Consider the following 21,342-nt stretch of genomic DNA (forward strand, 5'->3'; position numbering starts at 1 on the left):
GCAATACACGAATGCAAGTTCTCATTTGGTCTGCAAAAGACTTCTTGTTGCGCTATTTTTCTACTGCTTTATAATTTTCTTCAGCGAATATAGGCTCTTGTCGTTTCAGACATGTTCTAAATTTTGCAATATCGACCAAGATATAAGACCTTCAGCTATTAGCCCAGCTCCACTCATCCATGTATCCCAAATAAAGCGCTGTATTGTCGTTTATGACGTAACAATGAAATTATTACCCGTAACGCAACAAACAATTTAAAAAAATTCCGGACATTTAAGCATATTTTGGCATTTCCCCCCGGACGCAGTTTGAACACTAACATTCCGGACATGTCCGGGGAAATCCGGACGTATGGCAACCCTAGTGTACAGGCCGCCAAACAATTTAGTCTGACTCGGCGGCTCATTTTCCATAATATATAAGTAAAAATTACGTTTATTTGCCTTGATTTTATAACGTGCTGAAAATCAATTAATGTGCTAAAAATAAAATGAAATAAATTACACATGTAAGACGTCACTTCTTTCTATTCTCAACAGCTTGTTCGGGTAGCCTACAACATGGTCGGCAAATTTTTAGGCATGAAGTTATAAATTGATGACATAAAGCAAGTCAACTTAAGAAACCTTTTGCTTTCCGTCAAAAAAATTGAAATTGAAATGTCCTCTAAATACATCTAAGGAGAAGGCACTAAGGCGTATTTTTTATTAATATATTTTCAAAAAAAATTGTCCTATTTTTTTGAATAATACACCAATGTTTTAATTAGGCCTTCATGGACGTCTTAACGGATTAGAAGTATTAAAATATAATTAAACATTTCAGGAATAAAAGGTATGTATACACATATAAGACGTATAGGTGCACAACAACTGTGATCTAACCCTTCTAAAATAGTTCATTGATCAACGATAAACGCCAGAAGCCTTAGACTGATTAATCAGTAGATCAGTCGAAGATATGGAATTTAATGTATGAACACTTTTTTTCGTTTTTTCTAAATTAAGGTGTCCCGCGCATAACAAAGGTCATCCTTGTCTTAGAATATGCTTACAAAACGTTGGGTAAAAAAATGGGGTCGTCTCAGCATTGCTATTAATTTACGTTTAATAATTGGGTGCACTGTCTTAGATGCACGACAGCGTAACAGATTTTTGTCAAACGTTGTTTTTTGTTCTTTTAGGTTAATTATGTTATAAATCCGTAAAGCTTGAAATAAAAAATCCACACATATCATGATAAAAGTTCAACAAAAGTTTAGTCATACCACGTCGCCATACTCGTGTTAATGATTTACCACAAAAGTGTCGAATTTAAAATATTGACAAAAAACATGTTGTGCTCAGTAAAAGAGATACAATCAAAACCTTGCACTATTTTATTAAAGTTATACGTGTGGCATCCAAAAACGTTTTATTGATAAATAAGAATACTAAATCACAACCCAAAGTCAATAAGATATTTTAAGAAGGTACTGGCATCTACAACACTACATAAAAAAGGAAAGATAATTGTTTATGGACAATAGATTTGCAATAATATTACTTAATACCAAACATTAAAATCAAAATTGTATGATATTCACAACACGATATCCGAAATGATTTTATGCTATTACACCTGTTTTAACTAAGCAGTCTAAATAATATCTGTTTAGAAATTCCTTTTAGATTTTATTGTATGCGGCAGATTCCTTGCATGCGAAAGTGTTTCAGTATTTCAATTTAGTTAATAAAGAAGTTAGGAGATGTTTTTCACTTACCTTTGAACGCTCATTTTTTATCAATAATATAGAATAAATAGATTATAGAAAGAATGAATATAATTACGTAAATACCAGTTGCACTACTCAAATAACAGTGCTAATATCCCTAACTTACCTGTTGCACCAGCTGCTTCAGTTACAACTTGATACGTTAGCAAAACGAAAAGAGATAGCCAACAAAATAACATTTTGCACTGCAGCGGCCGATATGTGGCATATGGCTAACAGTCCTTTAAATGTAGAATTGAATTCTTGCTATCAACGTTTTATCCTGGTGTTTTATCTTAAACTAACACATGTATCGTGCGAAATCTCGCAGGTGTCATGTAATGTTTACGCCTAGTCTGCCTACCCCCGATTAAACTTGTACAAGAGTTAGGTCTTAATATGTGAGATATATTAATTGTATCTGCACTAACCTATACGCATAGTGCATATTTGTGCGAACAGACATTTTAACCGCATGCATGAACACAAAGCAATGTAGTGGCATGAGGACCACTCAAATTTTAACGCTTACAAGTCCCGAAAAAGCCACGATTTAGCTAAATGTTGCAAATCTTACAACTTTGATTTGCGCCGAAATCCGCCAATTTTTTTAGATAGATTTTTGTGCCGGATGCGACCGGCCAGGTTAATTTTGTCGGCACGCGGCCTTATTTTCTTAAGATTTAATACAGTTAAAATGTGGTCGGTTTGAATTTTCCTCTATTAAACGGTTATTACTTGTGATGTCACCAAGCGGTTTTCATGCGCCATCGGTAGGTTTTGTTGGCAAACAACGAATAGTTGCTTAAGGCTTGGTACATCCAAGAATAAGTTAATAAGTAGTGTACTTTACCTAAGGTGGCTTTCTAAAAGGCAACATGTGACATATTTCCCACGTTTAATCTAGATGAGGCGACGTCAATGACACAGCCTCCCAAGACGTCGTCGCTTATGACAATTGTGTTAGATTACCCAACGAAAAAATATGATATGCCAATTTATTATTGGTCAAACATTTAAAAACTTTTCGCCCGAGAGCCAAAGGTTGAGCCCAACCAAAAAGTAAACCTTATATTACCATGATTACCATTGTTGTTTTTTAGAATATCATCTTAAACCAAAATGTAAATGAAACAGTTATTTGAGACTGTAGTTTCGTTTTCTATTTTTTTTATTTACTGTTAAATTTGTCAATATTTTACGGTGACTGAAGCGTTTTAATCTTTGTTGTACTAAAGAAACATAATTGCAGAATCATTATTCGCCAAAACAAACAGCAAGCAGGGTTGGGTGCTAAATGAATTACTTCTATTGACTTGTAACACAATTAAATTTTGTTGTGCCTTTTACTTACCTAAAACAAAGAAAACTTTAGCAGTTTAACGACGTGTTCGGTGTAACGATAAGTGTAGCGACAACAGTAATAGCTACACGTTTATTGCCATACAAGTTTATACCTTCATTTTGGCGAATCTGTAGAACTACCGAAGCCGACGGCACGTGATGTATTATAAGTTGGGCGTAAACTTCCCTGGAAATGCTTTGCCTCGAGGCACCGAACAACGTGGACAAGTTCTTGGCGATTTCACAGGAAGCGCTAACACCACCCGGTACACAATATTCTGTGTCGCCAATGACCGTTACACGTATGTTTATGATCTGAGAAATGCCAACTCCCAAGTAAGCACCTTCTAAACTGAAACGAATAACCCGTCCAACATATAATCTGTTGGTTCCCGTTCGGCGAAGCAATGCTGTCACTGGTGTTTACCTGCAACGTTATAACAAATAAACAAATCTTTCTTGTCTTTTCACTGATGGCTTTGTTAAGCAAATCGTCGACCATAAAACCATGGGTAAATATATTCAATTATTTCTGATCAGCGATGGTGACATGTTCCACATCAGGCAGTACGCGTGTAGCATTCCAATATGTTTTTAACGACAAATGTACATCACGCGTTAAAAACAAACCAACAAAAACTTGTGCAAAGATTTGCAATAAGTGACCGAATTGAGAACGGGAAATTTGGTGATATGACAAGTTTATTACTTTCTCTTTAAAATAAAAAACAATTAACAACAAATTCGACCGGAAAACGTCTCGGCTGCCAGTTATGGCGTCTTTGTCAACTAAATCTAATGTTAGTGAAGTAAACAATATAATACTTGCAATGACCTTCAACATAAAATTCGGTTTGTATGTAATGTTTCAATTTTTTCTTATGTAATTACGATTTTGTCTGTTTAAGTGAAATAGGGACTTTTAACAGTGATTTACGTTCCATATTCGGGGATAGGCACAATTACATAAACTGGGTAAAGCAATAAAGCAAAAGTCGTTCTTACTTCTGTGGACTTTCACAAACTAGATTCGTATTAGTATCATACTTGGACAACTAGATTAAATTTTGGTTGTCTTATTCCAAAAGCGGCTATTTTTAATTCCAATGCAGTTTATGAATTGCTTGTGTGTATAAATTCTAGTCCTAATCTAATTCGGAAAATTTCAATAAATGTTTATTATATATAAAATAAATTGCGATTTAACTAAATTGATTGTGAGTTAATAAAATATAATACTAGTCCAAATTATAGTTCGTTTTTTAGTTTATGAGAATTCGGTAATTTTAATTCTAAAATACTTTAAAAATACTAATATTCTCTAATTTTAATTCTAATTTAATTTGGAAATATTGAATTGATCTAATGTTAATTCTAATCTATTTTTAAAAAGGTAAATAAATTTAATCTGATATATATATCATTATTTGACGAATTTTTTTTAATGTGAATGTAGAACGTTTTTTGATAAGCCAACATGTAGGACAAGCATGTACAAAAGTTCTTACTGTAATTTGTGTTTCAATAAAGATAAGAAGCCTTTTTCTAGCAGATTTAAATACTCTATAAATTACAGATTTAAATACTATAAATTACTTGTGAGATTCTCAAACTTTGCATTTTATGTTTTAAAATGATAGGCGAAGAGTTTAGTTAGACTGTTTGTTTATACAATTTAACAAAGGTAGTAGCGCAATAAGCATAAAAGTGACCTCTCGCCCTTAGGCGTAGTGCGATGCTGCATAGAAAGAAGGTTACGATTATTCCGGTAGAAGAAAACATCTTTGTCAGGACCCATATATATAGAGAGACCGTTTACAAACCTTCACTATATGAGTCGCAAATTAGCTTTGTACTGAGAGGAATTACAAAACGTAAACATGAACGTGTCAGTCATCATTTTGTGCTTATTAGTTGTGTTTATGAAAAGTGGTAAGTACGTTCTGAAAATGAAAAGTAAGGTATCTTTTATAAATGTTTGACGAGTTAACGTTTACGTGATGAATGCTGCAAACAAAAACACATTGCAAAATTGTAAAAGCAACATATTTTTTATACATAATCTCACTAAAAAATACTGTTGTACAGGTGAAGCAAAAGAAGAGGGCAATTACAGGAGCAATTCCATGTTTTTGTCCAAACGGACCGATTTGCAGTTGTCGGATAAACCAACATACTTAAGTATTGGTCGATACAACGTTATCGGTTACTGTAACTTTGTAAGGCGGGCGACCTGCGGTCCTAAAAGTATTACCAAGTAGGTTAACAATTTGTTTACAACACGTTCAACCATATTTACAATCAATGTTTTATTTTTAGGCCAATGTGTAATAGGTTTATGTGTTGTTGGAACAAACGGACCCAAACCTGCCACAAACCCTACCTTCATATGCTCAACTACCATAGTGAGTCTAATGTTATGTGTTGTTGACCAGTTTAGGGTGATCCCTTAAGGTACGCTAACTACACAACGAGTTTTTTACATGCCAATAACAAGAGGTCGACTATTCTTCCGAAATAACAATAGGCCTTTTGTTTAGCGTTACATATACACATAGATAGCTGACTATTTCAACCACAAAATAACCAAAAATCAATTGAAAAACTACAATTTTCTGTAAAAAAATGTGGTTTACGGTAGTAAGTTGAACTTTTAAATGATCCTTCGATGGATACTAATTGTGTGGATTCATTTTATAAATTACTTAAAAAGGAATGAATTTTCTAAAAGATAAGAGTTTAATAATAAAAAAAAAACGTTTTTCCATTTCGGTTTCAAACAGCAGGTTTCACTGGTTACTTGTTTTATGACGTAAGTCTTGTTGTTATGATTTTCTTTAGATAAAAAAGGCAAATGGTCGGAATGGACGAACTGGGGAACTTGCTCGTCAGGAGTTGTGTGCAACAATGGAATTCAAACCAGAATCAGATATTGCGAGGGTGGAAAAGTTGGAACAGGAGAGTGAGTAATGTTGCCAGTCAATGATTACATTTTAACCGCAATATTGTGACAGACTTACAAAAGAAAGCTTGATGATAAATTTCAAAGGTGAAAGGTTAGATCAAATGTGAAGTACGTTTGATTAAAGCGCAAAGAACGAGACTTTGCATTTTTGTAATGTTTAAATTTGGGAAGTTTAATTGGTAAAACTTAGGATGGGCCAAACAACTCAATTTAAGTAGCCTACAAGCTGTTAATAATTTAAAAATTAGAAACAAATTAGTATTTGTAGAAAATTCATATAAAATTGCATACTTAAAATAGGATAAGAAACATGACGTTTTATTGTTTTTCCGCTTTACCTAACTTCAACATCGTTTTAAACAACAGGTAATAACTACAAATCTCAACGAGTTTAAAATAATTAACCTTGCGCCTCTAACTGTAACTATTGGTTTTAGTTGTATAGGTGAAGAAGCGCAAGAGCAGGCTTGTTCTGCATGTACCACCTTCTGGTCTACCTGGGCATCATGGAGCGCTTGCGCCAGCGCAGAGCTCACCTGTTTGGTTGGCACCCAACAAAGGTCAAGAACTTGTGTAAATGCGGCCAATAACCTACAACCCAGCACAGCTTGTACTGGTGGAACGGCCGCTGCATCTCAGGTAGATATATTTCACAAGTAGAAATATTTAAGACAATTAATAAATATTTTGTCACCACTGTCTAACACAGTGTATTTCGAAATGCGGATTCGCGGATCCCTTGAGATGGGCAAGGAAGTATTAAATAGTGCGTACTATGTCTCTCAAATAGGGTATCGATAAATCACGTTAGCCGAAGAACATCCTTCTGATTGAGTTTCAATGAAAATAAAGAATGAATGTACAGGTTTTGTACGATGAATAGTTTGTAAAAGTATAGAATGGAATTTTAAAATGCGCCACTGGGGGCAATGGAATTTTCAAATGCGATTATTAGTATTATTTATAAGTGTAATATGTATTACTTATGAAGTTTAAAAATATTATACATTATCCATTGCCCCCAGTGGCGTATCAAGGGGGCGGGAGATCTTACCACCTTTTCATAAGTGATATTATCGTTTTTTGTTCGTTGTCATCGTAACAAACTGTTCGAAGCGGCGTGCTTTTTAAGTAATTGGGTCACGCGTCTAAATCTAATGTGAAACCAAAATCAAACGCAAAACGCCGTTTTTCGTCTTTTGTTTGGTCGACCGTAAACGCTGGAAGTTTTTCTCTTTCATTATTTGTTTAGGTTGACTGATTACCAAGTGTGTATTCGACAATAGACAACGCTAAGTCAAACCTTCTTTCTTTTTTTCTCGCTAAAAACGTCGAGTTATACGCAGTATGTTCCTCGCTGTTCGGTCTCTGCGCTAATATCCGATGTTGGTGTAACATCGACATTTGTTTAACTGATGCAGATTCTTAAAAGGAGGTATAATGGTGATTTTGGTGCGCGTTTCAAAGTCTCCATTTTTAAGTAATGATGGTTAACGCAAAATTATGCTCTTTAAGCATACTCTAAGACCACGTTCTAAGTGTGCAATGGACACAACTTATTTCCCCTGAACCGCAGCTTGTAATTTAGCTGACTTGGCACACAGCTCGGCGCAGATGTTGCGCTAATCGTGGCATAATAACACCCGAAAAAAACGATCTTCGTTTAGTATTGCAGGTGGTGAAAGACATGCTTGTAATTTAGCGCTCGTTCCGTTCATGGAACTTGAAACCTACGCTGCTGATAGTCGAATTATGTGTGATTCTACCACAATTAATCACACATATTTCACGGTCTTGGTTGTTTTTTTGCCTGAAGTTAACGATTGTACACCGTGATTTCGCAGCTGGCGCCTGACAGGATTGTCGACGACGCACGTGGTCGCTTTTGCTGGACCTATTTGGCTGTTTCTGATTAGTTTTTTTATCACGTCTTGCAATCACCATTCTATGACGTCATACTGTCACTGTTTTATGACGTCATTATTCATTAACGTCAGACGAAAAATAGGGGAATTCCCGAAGTTGAAAATTCAGGACCCCATTTTTCTGCGGGCGCACCTGGGAGGGTCTCAAATTATTGAGAGCCGGTGGAAGGGGGTCAAGGTTGAGAACAACTGCCTTTTTCACATTATAAGCAAAATAATTCAATTCAAAGCTTTTCTTAAAACGTGTACATTCAACAGACACAGCCATGTAACACAGGATTGTGTTCGGCATTCTCAACTTGGATACTTGGTAGTTGCTCCTTGACGTGCGGAGGAGGAACTAGAACTAATACGCGGTCTTGTACAACAACTCCAACTTCAGTTCTTCCTGCCTCCTGTTACTCAGCAACATCAAGCTGCAACACTACTCCTTGTGGTATTCTCAATGTTATTTTTGTTTATTAGCAGAAAGCAAAACAATTTGCAAATATAGCAACAGAAAAAATATATACCACCGGAAAAAATTAGCAATTGGGACATTTAATGTTTTTTTAGAATTAGACCTTCTGTCTTACTGCATACACTCGGTAGATCGTCCTGAAATTATACTAAAGGATTTTTATTCTTTGAAACTAATTTTTAATGGGTAGTGGTTAGAAGTTGGGTGAGTGTTAAAATTATCAGGAGAGTTTGTTTTGTACTTCGGGGTGGTGTTTGAGGTTGGTTTAAAGATTGTATAGGCCTGATTCGGACAATTTAGGCCTTATTCCGACGGATTTAGGACTTATTCCGATTTAGACGTTTGTACGACTATTAGGTTTTAGTCGTTGGTGGTACGACTGGAGTCCATCTATTTTGCCAAACACGATTAAATTAACCCTTTTCGTACGTTTTATAGGTCAAGATAAGAACCTTGACATGATACTGATTATCGATTCTACGGACACCCTGGATGATTGTAATACTCAATCAACGACACTTATGTTAAACCCCCCCTTTGGTCCCGCTTCTGGTACATTAACTTCGGCCAACTTTCCCAATTTCGTGCAACAAAACTTGTTCGTGGAAACGTAAGTAATATCGACAGAATTGCGTAAGATTTCCGTGAAAGATTTAATCAAGGTAATTCGACTATACAAAAATAGGAAAATCCATAAATTAATTAATATCTTCATCCAGTCTTCTGGCAACATGGAGGTCAATTTCTACGATAAGAACGAACGTGGGCATCTTACAAGCATCAGGAGGAGGTTGTGTCGTGGGTGATCCCAGCACCTACAATTATATCCATACACTTGGAAACTCTTGGATGCCTGGAACGGTAAATTGACGCAACGCTGTGGTAAACGATTATTTTCTAGTTGTGTTTACGAGCAAAATGTTATGGATGCAGATGGGTACCACTTCATACCAATGCGGTTCTGACGACCGTTTCACTCAACTTTATTGTGGGATTTCATTGCTTGTTCCTCCCGGAGACCGATCCAACATCCCTAACGTTGCCATTATGTTCATGCCTGACGTCACAAAGCTTCCTACCATTAGCCTCGGTACGTAAAAAATCTGTAAATAATTGTCGTAATAATTTCATATTTTTGGACAGTCTGTTACTAATGTAGTATAAGATAAATGATGTTATTCTTATGATAGATTAAAACCAATCATAAGTATTGATCAATCATTAGGTCATTCTCTGACAAAAAGCATTAAACTTTTCATTAAAATTAACACAGCTCGTATTATTTACACTTGTGATACGTTTGCAGCTTAAATTCCTAGAGAAACCATATTTTAGTTAACATCCTTTTTAAATGGAAATCTTTCGAGTAACATATTGTTATTTTTTGTGAGCTTCTATTTTGCAGCTAGTCTGCCTTAAGTAGTCTGCAGCTACAAATACTTTTTAACATGCCTCATTTTGTTTACCAACGTTGTTCTAGTTACGTACCGGTCAAGAGTCGACGTTTTACCCTTGATACAAGGTTCAACTCGATTGTTGATGATCAGTGCGGCAGACCACAGTTCCATGACCGCAGCCGATGCTGCTGAAAACGTTTTATGTGAGGAAAACACTTATTTCAGCATTCTCCATTTTAATAAAAATATTTTTAGAATAACCCAAGTTTTGCTACCACTTATAAACGTAGCGTTAGGTGAACTTGCTTTGGTTTCAACCAGTCGCCTTTTGTTATCTCATGAGCTATTGAAGGCCCACTACGTAGACTTACCATATGTCCTATTTTAGGAGGATTTGTCCTCTTTTCACAAGAAAAGTGAATGGTCCTCCGAGGACGCTCAAAAACACCCAAATGTCCTCTTTTTTCGCATTTCGAGCTTGCTTATACTTTTCAAGTCTTTTAGGCGAGACGTTGTATTTATTTCCAAAATATACTGTAGCCATGAAACATGCTGAATTGCTGGTTTAGAAAAGGTTTTCAGACAAATATACCTTCTTAATTGTTACCTACCTTCTTAATTGTTATTGCAAACATTGTGCCAGAAAAATTGGAACCGAATCTCACATGTAAAAAGGCCCATTAATAAAGCAAAGTTGTGTGATTATTGACTTTAGAACGTGGGATTTTAAATCGTAACTTATAACTCTTTTCGTAGCCGCCAACAGCAAAACCATCGCGCTCGCAACAAATAGATCAATATTTGCGCTCGAGTCGGCCACCAACATCAAATTTCCTATCGAAAGTTATTCCGAGAATCCCAAAACAACCAACCATCCCGAAAATCAGCAAAATACATAATTAAACTCAAACGTAACAAACTACTTTCGTTTTACTTGCCGGCAAAAAATGTCTTCTTTTTGGGTGCTGAAAATATGGTAGCCCTATACCTACGTGGTCGCGAAAACATGACACAAATTTACACCATAGCGTGACCATCACATACAACAATCAATCTTAAAATACCTGTTGCTCTTAAGCGAGTCCGTGAGGAAATATGCAGGAAAAATCCAGTCTAAACACGCGATTGAAAAAATGGCGTATATTTGTTTTAAATTGCCAAAATATTAATAAATAGTTACGTGATGCACGAGGCTCATAGAGATATATAATGTTGCTCTAAATTATGGCATTTCTAGTTTTACTTAGCAAAAATTGGACGTTGTAAAGTTTCCGAGTCGCAAAGAACAACATGCAGTATAGTGTTTATGACGCCTTTAACCTGGGATGATTTCTTAAGAAAGAACTTGTATTTACATAGTTAAACTTAGCCATAAGCTATAGTTTTGACGGTTTGGCATGAAATGGTGGCCCTGTGTACAACAATCAGTAAAAATCAAAACTTTTAGAATTTTTAAAATTCAGTGCAATGAATGTACGGCGTACGGCGGCCATCTTGCGGCCAACAGGCAACAACGACATGGTAATACGGAAATAATAATAAATAGCTTAGGTCCCACAAAAGATTGCTAGGAGGCCCCCAGTTGCCGACCACTGGTTTAAGCGAACAGCACTTAGGTATGCTTACTGTATTACTAAATAAACGTACTAAATATTGTTTTAAATTTTTTAGTCGGACAGCAATGGGCTTGCGCCAACACTGTTCCAACATTGCCATGCAGCAGCTGGTATCTGGGATCAATTTACGACATTGCAACGGTCATCAATAACCTAAAACTAGCTGTTGCGGATTTATAATGAGTGAAATAATTAAAGTACAGGCGTATTGATGTTTTGTTTTAAAAGATAGTCTATGTATTAAAATATGTATATAGGTTTATAGATATATTTTGTTTTTTATGTTTTTGACACAAGAATGTTTGATATTGCCAATTGTACTATTTTGTTCAAGTATTTATTGCGTCTTTTGCTACAAGTTTTGAAAAAAACAACCAGCGTAACGTTTGCTATACTATTTGGTGATTGTGATGCGTACAGTTGTTTTTTTACTTATGACACAAATACAAGTTGTACATCAAATATTGGCATTATATTATTGTTTTTATTACCATCCCTTAGAGCAGTGGTTCGCATCCCGCCGTAAGTCCATGCCGGGTGTGTTTTCCCGAAAGATTTAAAAATCCAGTATTTTATTACTTATAAGTATTGTGAACATAAAAACACGCATTTTGATCGTATTTAATTTTCCAGGTGTAACATTTTTTAAATCCATGTAACATTTACGCCAAGAGTCATATTTTTTTTTAACAAATTGAACTATCCGGCGATAAGCGCTTAAAACAATACTGCAACAATGGTTTTCAACCATTTTACCAAAGTGCAAAGCACATTTATCCGGTTTTATTTCCGAATGCTATTTAAAAGCCTTCAAATGTATTTTGATCCGGCTATCGTAAGGAAGTATGTAACTTTCAGGACTTTGAGCAGCTTAAGATATTTTAGGACAAAGGTTGTTAAACTGGGGGGACGCAAAGGACTCACTGAGAAAAAAATACTATTAGCCTATATATTTATTATTAAGTTTTAACAACACGACTCTCTTTTTTAAACCTATACTGTGACTGACGCATTTTATTTATTTCAATCACTTTATTTATTTTCCTCTGTTATATGAATCTTTTTTCCTGTTTATTAAAAGATTAACGACACTTACTAATACATTTTTTGGACACATTTTACTAAATAAACGCAAATTATAAGTATTAATATATACCTTTAATGCGCTACAGGTGTTAAACTTTTTTAACGCGGACCTCTTAAACATTTCTTATCCCGAAGGTTCCATGGACCCCAGTAAAAATAAACTGCTATTAATGCTGATTTACAGACAAACTACTTTTTGGCTAAAGGAAGCCATAATATCAAATATTTTTTGAATAATTATTTCAGTTTAACATAAGCGCAATACTTAAAAAAAAAGATGTTTATTGATATAGAAACACTGCTTGAATAATGCAAATCATTCGACATAGAAAGTTAAAAAAAAAAGTTAGTCTATAAGTACATGGGCTTTGCGTCCGAAGGGGCGCGAGTTTTGCTTGTATCAAGAACCCCTGTTTCAGGATCGTAAAATCGCCAAAAAAAATAGTTAAAAAAAATATGTAAGTAATGTAATTCGCAAAAGGAAAAAAGGTAGCGACTGGTGCATGTACTGCCACGTCATGATGTGCCGATATGTAACCGGAACTATAGATAACTTTCGTAAAAAAAGCTGTTATTCTTAAGCTTGCAAAGTGATCGTCCAATTAGAGCAGATTATCTAATGATCAGTTAAGCAAATATGTTTGTTATATAAGAGAGAATTTCCAATGAGATTTTTTTTTCTTAAGAGAACTTCCAATGACATTTTTTTTTCTAAAAAGCGAAAAACGCCTTCATAACGTTAAAGTTGCCTAACATTTTATTTCGATGTTGCGAGGACAGGGGTTTTTCTAGTCGCGGGCCAAAAACAACCTCAGAAGGTCTTTGCGGGCCGCACAAAATCGTAACACAGAATTGTGTTATTAAAGTGTTAGAACAACTGTGAATCTGGCGAGCCTCGAATTGTTTTGCGCTTAAAAACGTGTTTAATGATATTTGAGGATGCAGTAAAGTGTTGGTGCAAAGCGTGAAAAAGGCGTTTGTTTGGTTTAAAATTCAAGTTCTCGTCGTCATCCATACTACTAGTGAAAAGAGTAATAAAACTACTTTGAGGAAACGCGATACCTTCAATGGGTAAACTTGTTTAGTGTTTGTTAAGTCCGGGCGCACCTGGCGAGCGAAGAGAGCGCGAAATTTTTCGCCCTAAGGTAGTAAAATTGTCAAAAAGTACGTGAAATGGACTCGTATCTAGTTTGTCAAAGAGGCGGCGGGCCGGATGAATTACACTGGCGGGCCGCGGGCCGTAGGTTGTCGACCCCTGCGATAGGACGTGTGTCGCCTTTGGGAAAATCAATTTTTTTTTTTTTTTTTTTAGTATAAATAGGCTATTTTTTATAAAAAGGGCATTCAAGCAGCAAAAATAGATTAGCGTGGGTTTTGGGTGGGCATTGCCACGTACATCCTCCCGCATGCCCCGCTTTTTTTATTCCCCCCTGGCCATACGAAGGGCGCTTTGTGGCTAAAGCATTACCGGTAGGCCTACCTTAAAAACGGTTAAAACGATCTTTGTCAAAAAACAAATTTTCGACCCGCCCCGCTTAGGGACTCTAGCGAAAACAACCAGTTGATCACATTTAGTGCGAAAATCAGGGCTGCGAAGTCGGATTTGGGACTCGGGACTCAAGGAGTCGGTTTGTTTTACTCGAGTCGAATTCGGGACTCGAGTAAGACCACGTAAAACTACCCGAGTCCTAAATCCAGCATGCGCGTGCACAGTATCAAATTTTGAAACTCATATGGCCGCCAACTGGAAATTGTAAAGCTGAACATAGGCGCAGCCAGGGAAATCATGCCCCCTCCAAAAAATATATAAATTATGTACTCTTAATAATTTGTTTTGTAGCATATATGTGCAGTACGACCACAGGCATGCCACACCTTCAATTGTTACGTCACAAACGATGTAATTATTACGTTTGCTATACTTATTAATGTAGTTTTAGTACTTTTTAGTGCTATGCGTCAAAAAACCTTCTGGCATGCAAACGATGGGTAGACGTGAGATTTTTGGCACAGATGTTTATTTTGGCGTTTTATTTTGATTTTTGCCCGGACCCAACTTGATTTCGGTGTACTTTTACTTCACAGGAGACGTTAAAATTTTCGTTTTAAGGTTTAAACATAGACAAAAATATATATTTTTATTTAGTCATTTTGTTTTTGCTCTTGGTTTAGAGAATTGCGTTCAAACACTCAGTCAGTTGCTGCTCAAAACGGTTTGCTAGCATATTTATCTGCGTTCGATACGGCAGTTCATACAATGGCAAAAGCTAAACAAAAAATTCAAACTTTTTGCCTCCTACCAAAACATGTTTTCGGCTGGCTACGCCACTGAAGGTGAAATAGCATATGGTGGAACGTTTTCCAATTATACGGCACCCCTATGAGTGGATGGCTGAATATCCACGGTATTTTAGTTAGGTAAATTGGCGGAATACAGGCTGTAGAGTCATGGGCGGACTCTGGACTCAACGAAATCGCACATTTGACCGTAGTCGGACTAGGGTTGTTTTTAACTGACTCCGCAGCCCTGGCGAAAATAAACAGTTCTTATCAGTTATCCCGTTCGGCAAATAAGCGTTTCCCTGTGTACATTACATTTAGAAAGGGGTAACTGGTCAAAACGGAACCATGGGCTATATTTTGTTCTGCGCGGAAGGTGAACTGTTTCATTTTTTTAACTTTTGGAAGAAAGAATAACAAAAGCATGCTTGCTGGTCGCTTGTATTAGCAATTTAACAGGATAACTTTCATTTCTTTCAAAGTACCACAAACAAAAAGGTGCAATTACAATGTAACCGAGCGAAACACAATAACATGTAAAACTCCAAAATAGGTCAACACAATAAAATTGAAAAAGAAAAAAAAATCATTCAAAAAATCATTCTACGTCTTATCCTCGCACATATAGAGCTTGTGCAAAGTGGAGGATTTTCCTGCACGCTGTTGTAAGTCGTAAGGAAATACCAATCGCACCGGGATGGTATTCGAAATAGGATGAACAGAAGTGATCTGGGAAATTTCAAATACAATTTTCAGCGCAGTTTTTACATACACAGTTGTAAATAGCATTGTCCAGTATGTGCCGGTTTTAAAGATGCCCAATTTAATATAAAGACCACACGTCCTATCATGTCAGTTATGTTGTAATGCTGCTTACGTGCTTAAAGAGAGGGACTTTTTGCAGAATAGCGCACAAAAGTAGCATCGAAAACAAAGAACATGCTGGTGTTTGCCAGAACAAACCACGACTAAGATATTCACGAAGGCACCTTTAAAACGATTGAAAGCAAAAGAAAACGAAAAACTAGTTTTCAAACAAATATTGCACATTTGTCATAACCTATGGAGTGGCAATTGGCTTCAGTTGAAAAAAAACGCCTTTTGCTTCACGAAGAAAAGTTAAACAAGAAAGCTGTACAAAACAGCGTTGGTGGTCAAAATACTAAAATTGGCAAATAATTATCGCTCGCATTCATCGTAAAACGATGACCCAAGAATTAAAGCACAGATTAATCACTTGAGTATACAAAATCGTAGCACAATACTTTGGTAAGAACAACGAAAACACAAAATGTATTTTATATAATAAAATATGCTAGGTGCTGCCAAAATGCCAAAAAATAAGGCATGTATCTCTATCGCACACGTAAATGGAACATAGTAAGTAATTGTAAGCCAAATTGCATCCTTTGAGGCTGATCGCATGACTGGACATTTCAACTTTTATTATGTCTGTTTTAAACTCAATAAAGTTTAGTTTAAATGCGCAAACACCACCGATGAACAAATCGTGAACAGTGGCGGATTGCGTTAGATGAATGCAGCTTACGACAGGCGAACTCGGCTTGACTGCACGTCTCGTGCATATTCGCACATCTGTAATTATACAACATATTATACCGGGGAAAACACGTCATAAAAATATATTTTTTAAGGACATTGTGTTGTACCTCACATTTGTTGAGTGCCGCATGGTTATCGAATGTGCAATAAGTACATCTCCACTTTGGTTCATCGTCCAGTTCTTGTGGAGGGGGGACGGGTGGCGGTGGGAGGTCTTTGTGGTCTGGGTATTTTAGACCTAACATAATTCGAAATTAACATTAGTGTGACGACTTAAATAGGCCAAATTAGTCTAGTGGTAGCAACATCTTAAAATATACAAATGAACAACACCTTTTCAAATTTCTACATTATCGTTTTGGTACTTTAATGAAGTATGCTATGTAGCTATATAGACTTTGATTAGGAAATCATTTCTTGGTAACATCAAGTTCAGATTGAAAGCTAGTAGGCTAATATGGAATGTAAGTAAAGATTTATGCTAATTGTAAAAGTTTGCTTGTATCTCCCACAATAATAAAAATAAGTATTTTTGTATGAAAAAATGATTTAAATGATAGTGAACCAAAAATAGTTAAAAACTCTTGAATAAAATAAAGACATTGGAATTGGAAGACCAAAGTGTCAATTTTGCACATCTAAAGATACATATCGGCCATTATATTTTTAAAAATATTTTTTTATTATAATATGATAATATTATAATATGTTTGATTAAAGTGTCTGTCAGGATATAAAAATTCAGGGCGATTATTTTTTGACTTAAACCTGTAGTGAGTTTTTTCAATAATCGTTCAGTTTAAAATCAACATTTTAACTAAATGATATCATCATTCAGGCAAAATATATAAAGTATACATGAGCCGACAGAATTAATCACATATGTCTGGCTTATATAGCATTAGGTTCATCTCAAACTTCGTTTTTCCTTTAAAAAGTTTTGTACTTAAACATAATCTCCCTAGTTATTAGTATCGGTTGAAAAAACATAAAGTATCTTTTGTAGGTATCGCTCTAAAAAAGTGACAAAGCTTTAGTAAGATAGTGACGAAGCTTTAGTAAGATAGTGGCCAAGCTTTAGTAAGATTTTTATAATCCAGTTAAAAGCAGTTAAAGACTTAAGAAGTTAATGTAATGACTTACATTCAAATAGTGATAACATATCTTGATAACCATTGTACCGATTAACAGGGGTTGTATTTGTATTAAAGTATAACATTTAAAAATAGATATACACCTTTTCTTTTGACTGGTAGTATCCTCTTAGGGTTTGGGTTATAGCGTGAATAGAAATTATCTCTTGTGTTATCACCTGTAAAAAACATTTAATCAGCAGTGTACATGGCAAAAATGCAAAAATGCAATAATATATAAACATGCAAAATGGCATTCTGACCATTTTTTAAATTTCCAATTGATTTATTAGGGCAGTTTGAGTGTGAAACATAACAACATAACTAAATCGTACAAAAATACCTGAGTAAGTAAATAATCTAGATTTTGTATAGAATTTAACATGCATACTAGGCTGTTTACATAAATAAACTTATATATATGTTTAACAATTACCATCTCTGTAGAACAGCTCTACCTCCTTGTGCATACAGTTACAGTCAATTTCCAATTGACGATTAATTTCACGCAACCGGCCAACATCAAGCTGCAACTAAAATACAACAAACGTCATTTAATATTCACACATTTTATTAGCAATTTAGGTATCAGCAAAATAATAATGCCAATGCCTTAAATTATAACAGGCAAGACAAACAAAGCTAACTTCTACAGGAGTTTAAATAATACAGTAGAGAAATCATTAGAAACCAGTATGCCAGAATGCTGACAACTTGGACGGCCAAAGAATCAGTAAGAAATCCGTATTGGTACCATAAAAAAAAATTAATTAATTTTAATGTAAGATTCTGGCAGTCTGTTAGAAACAGAATCATTTCTCTGGTTACAATCAGCACACTGACAATATGGTGATCTGTGTTGATAAAGGTTTATCCTGAAGGGTTTCTGTTAGTAAGGCAACACAACCAAAAATTATTAGCATAACAGCAATTAAAAGTGCAATAGGAAAACTGATATTCTGAACAATAACAGGATGTTTCGAATCAAACTTACCGAAGATGAATTTCTAGTGCCTCGAGCCGACATTTGGTTTTCTAGAAATTGCATTTCAACAACAAGTGACAAAAGTTCACTTTTCTTAGCTTCTAGATCGGTCTGTAACCTATTCATTCTGTCTTCCTGATGCTGCAAAAGTGCTGCAAGACACAATCAAACTTTTATTAAGTATAACAGGTAGGCTAATGTTACTTACAAGTAAATCTTTTACAGCTACAATATATGTATATTTATACTAAATATACAGACAGTCGCATAAGACCGTTTCAAAGTCACATATGACCGTTTTCAGGGGGTGTTACATGATCAACAACCAAATCACCTAGGGTGTGGTATGAACACCCCTGTTCGCTGAGAGAAAAACGCAATACCTCGTTGACGCATTAAAGTGATGTGATTTTAATTGCGAGCGCAACGCTATGGAATTGCGCTGTCAGAACAGCCTTTCACATATTACTTCCAAACTATTGCACTTGGTTTTGAGCAAATTACTTTTTGAGCAAATTACTGGCAATCATTAACAAATTTGGTGATATTTGGGCGCTTGTCTAGAATGTCTAGAACAGTAGCAGGGTGCATGGTCCCTCATTCCCAATATTTTATGTTCAAAATTTGGCAAAGAACAACAACGCGTTTGGCAAGAACAACAACAATCGATCTAAAACATATAAAAGCAACCCAAACTAAGAAATAATTTCAATACCAACATGATATGTGCTGAACAGTGGCTTGTCCAGGTTGACTGATTGGCAAGTTTTTATTGTCAATTGACAACATCAAATCAAGCAATCGCCCTTTTTTATGCCCAAAACTCTTAAGTTAAGGGCAGTTAACTTTTCCTGGCTGTTGGCCTATCCTGTCTGTGGTAATACCCGGTGTTTGTGTAACAACAGCATTTTTTTCAATTTAACTAATGCAGATTCTCTTGAAGTGGTATAACTGTGACTGTCATGCGCAAATTTTGAGAGGCATGTTTGTAATTTAACGTAATCCTAATAGCGGAATTATGAATGTATCATAAGCAATTACACATATTTCATGGTCTTGGTTTAGGTGTCCAGCTAATGTCAACGATTGGCACACAGAGCGATTTCCCAGCTGGCGCCTGGCAGGAGTATCTACAATGCTAGTGTTCGCTTTTATTTGCTTTTGCTGGATTAACATTAATTGGCTGTTCCTGATTAGTTTCTTCCTATTTATGATGTCATTACCATCACTATTTTATGACGTCATGCAGGTCACTATTTTATGACTTAATTAACATTAAATATAAATTGGGGGAATTCTGGAGTTAAAAATTTCGGGACTGCTTCCCCTTTTTATATGCCGATACATCTCTGGTCCCGAAAGTATATTTTTAGACACTATAAATTTTATAATACAAATCTTCTCATGAATGCATAGCTAATTAAAATTGTGAAGAAAAATAATAAATTTCACTATACCTATTGTATATTCCTTATCATCACTATTTCTTGGCACATCAGCAAGTTCATCAACCTTGTCCAGTTGGTCTGGGTAGAAATCGCTAGCTTGGGGAAGAACAGATGAAAAGTTACTGGCATGAGCTTGCTGATGTGAATTCGCCCTTTTAGTTGTTCTACTGCTTACGTCACTACTATCAATTCGCACTGGCATAGAAAGTCTTCTCGAAGATGCTGGAGAGGACGGAGGAAACACCTCAGATGCTTGTGAGCTATTCGACAAGTTCGATACATACATATTATAAGCTGACTGGGAATGTTGAATAGTAGGCTTGTTGTGCCCTGGAAGAAAAATCTGTCCCGGTGGACTGCTTTGGTAACTTTTAGGATTTGGTGAAGAAAGTTTTCGGTGGACTTGTGGTGAATTGCTGCCAGATCCATGCCTACTCCCAAAACCATGCCCACTTGACATATTGGTTTCATACACTGGAACAGGACTATAAGTTATGTGTCTGGTATTTGGATTGATAAAGTTTGCACCTGAAGGAATGTGTGTTTGGTCTTGACTACTATGTGCATTTTTTGGATATTGCCTTAAAGTAGTTTGTCCATTCAATATTTTTCTCATTTGTGAGTCTTTTCCTTGTGACGTTACGCTTTTTTGAACAACTTGAGGTATAGTTCGCTCACCCCAAGCAAAGTTACAGTCATCTGCTAAAATAGGTGCAGATTGAATAGGTGGCTGCAAAGGCCTAGAGTCGAAAGGTTTTTCATCTAAATACCCCTCACTTCGCCGATGAATAGGATTATGAACAGGATTGGACCTTGTTGATGGAGGAAGAACAACAGCATTGCCAGGTGAAGAAGAAATCGTCAAATTATCAGTTAAATGAAACATTTCTTCAATATGAACATCAATTTCCTCCCACTTTGATGCTTCAGCCCCCACTGCATGACCTTGGTTTAGCTGGCTCATTTTAGAACAAACATAAAATTGAATATTCTATTTTTACAATTAAGCAGAATTTGATCAATGTTCTCTGAATAATTACAATTGTAAAATAAATTAAAAATGCATATTTTTTAATTTTGGACCCAGGATTGTCTAATACAGCCCTAGAAAATTTCTGCAAAATGTATAAAAATATACTTGTCAGGATATCCACTAAAGATTTTGTATCCTCTGCAAACCTTCATTATTGAGAAATGTATTTAAGCTGTAGCAAACAACTATTAAAAGTTTAACATTACATACTTTGATACCAGAAACAAACACTTATTTTTTTAATTCAGTAAGACATTGTTCTGATTCAAATTATTCCTATGTTGCAATACCTTGCTGTTTGCAAAGTTGTAGCCTTTAATGGTAACTCCTGACGAAACTATCAAACACTAGCA

At 35.6% G+C, this 21,342-nt stretch overlaps 2 protein-coding genes across 2 annotated transcripts; one reads left to right on the forward strand and one right to left on the reverse strand.

Annotated features, from left to right (window-relative positions):
• Nucleotides 1-3,291: 3,291 nt before the first annotated feature.
• On the forward strand, nt 3,292-11,641 carry LOC146138198 (uncharacterized). Its single transcript, XM_083394534.1, has 11 exons — nt 3,292-3,400; nt 5,187-5,355; nt 5,418-5,503; nt 5,940-6,060; nt 6,501-6,702; nt 8,247-8,424; nt 8,887-9,058; nt 9,168-9,309; nt 9,382-9,538; nt 9,929-10,048; nt 11,517-11,641. Exons 1-11 carry the CDS (start codon nt 3,292-3,294, stop codon nt 11,639-11,641), a joined length of 1,581 nt encoding a protein of 526 aa, XP_083250660.1.
• Nucleotides 11,642-15,425: 3,784 nt separating this feature from the next.
• Nucleotides 15,426-21,036, reverse strand: LOC146138199 (uncharacterized). The gene is made up of 6 exons (XM_083393955.1): nt 19,966-21,036; nt 18,518-18,660; nt 17,960-18,056; nt 17,628-17,702; nt 16,498-16,628; nt 15,426-16,423 (listed from the first exon to the last, which is right to left on the reverse strand). Exons 1-6 carry the CDS (start codon nt 20,918-20,920, stop codon nt 16,373-16,375), a joined length of 1,452 nt encoding a protein of 483 aa, XP_083250081.1. The 5' UTR covers nt 20,921-21,036; the 3' UTR covers nt 15,426-16,372.
• Nucleotides 21,037-21,342: the final 306 nt, after the last annotated feature.

This window comes from Ascidiella aspersa, chromosome 7, assembly GCF_963924565.1.
Source record: "Ascidiella aspersa chromosome 7, kaAscAspe10.2, whole genome shotgun sequence".
In the NCBI taxonomy this organism is placed as follows: domain Eukaryota; kingdom Metazoa; phylum Chordata; class Ascidiacea; order Phlebobranchia; family Ascidiidae; genus Ascidiella; species Ascidiella aspersa.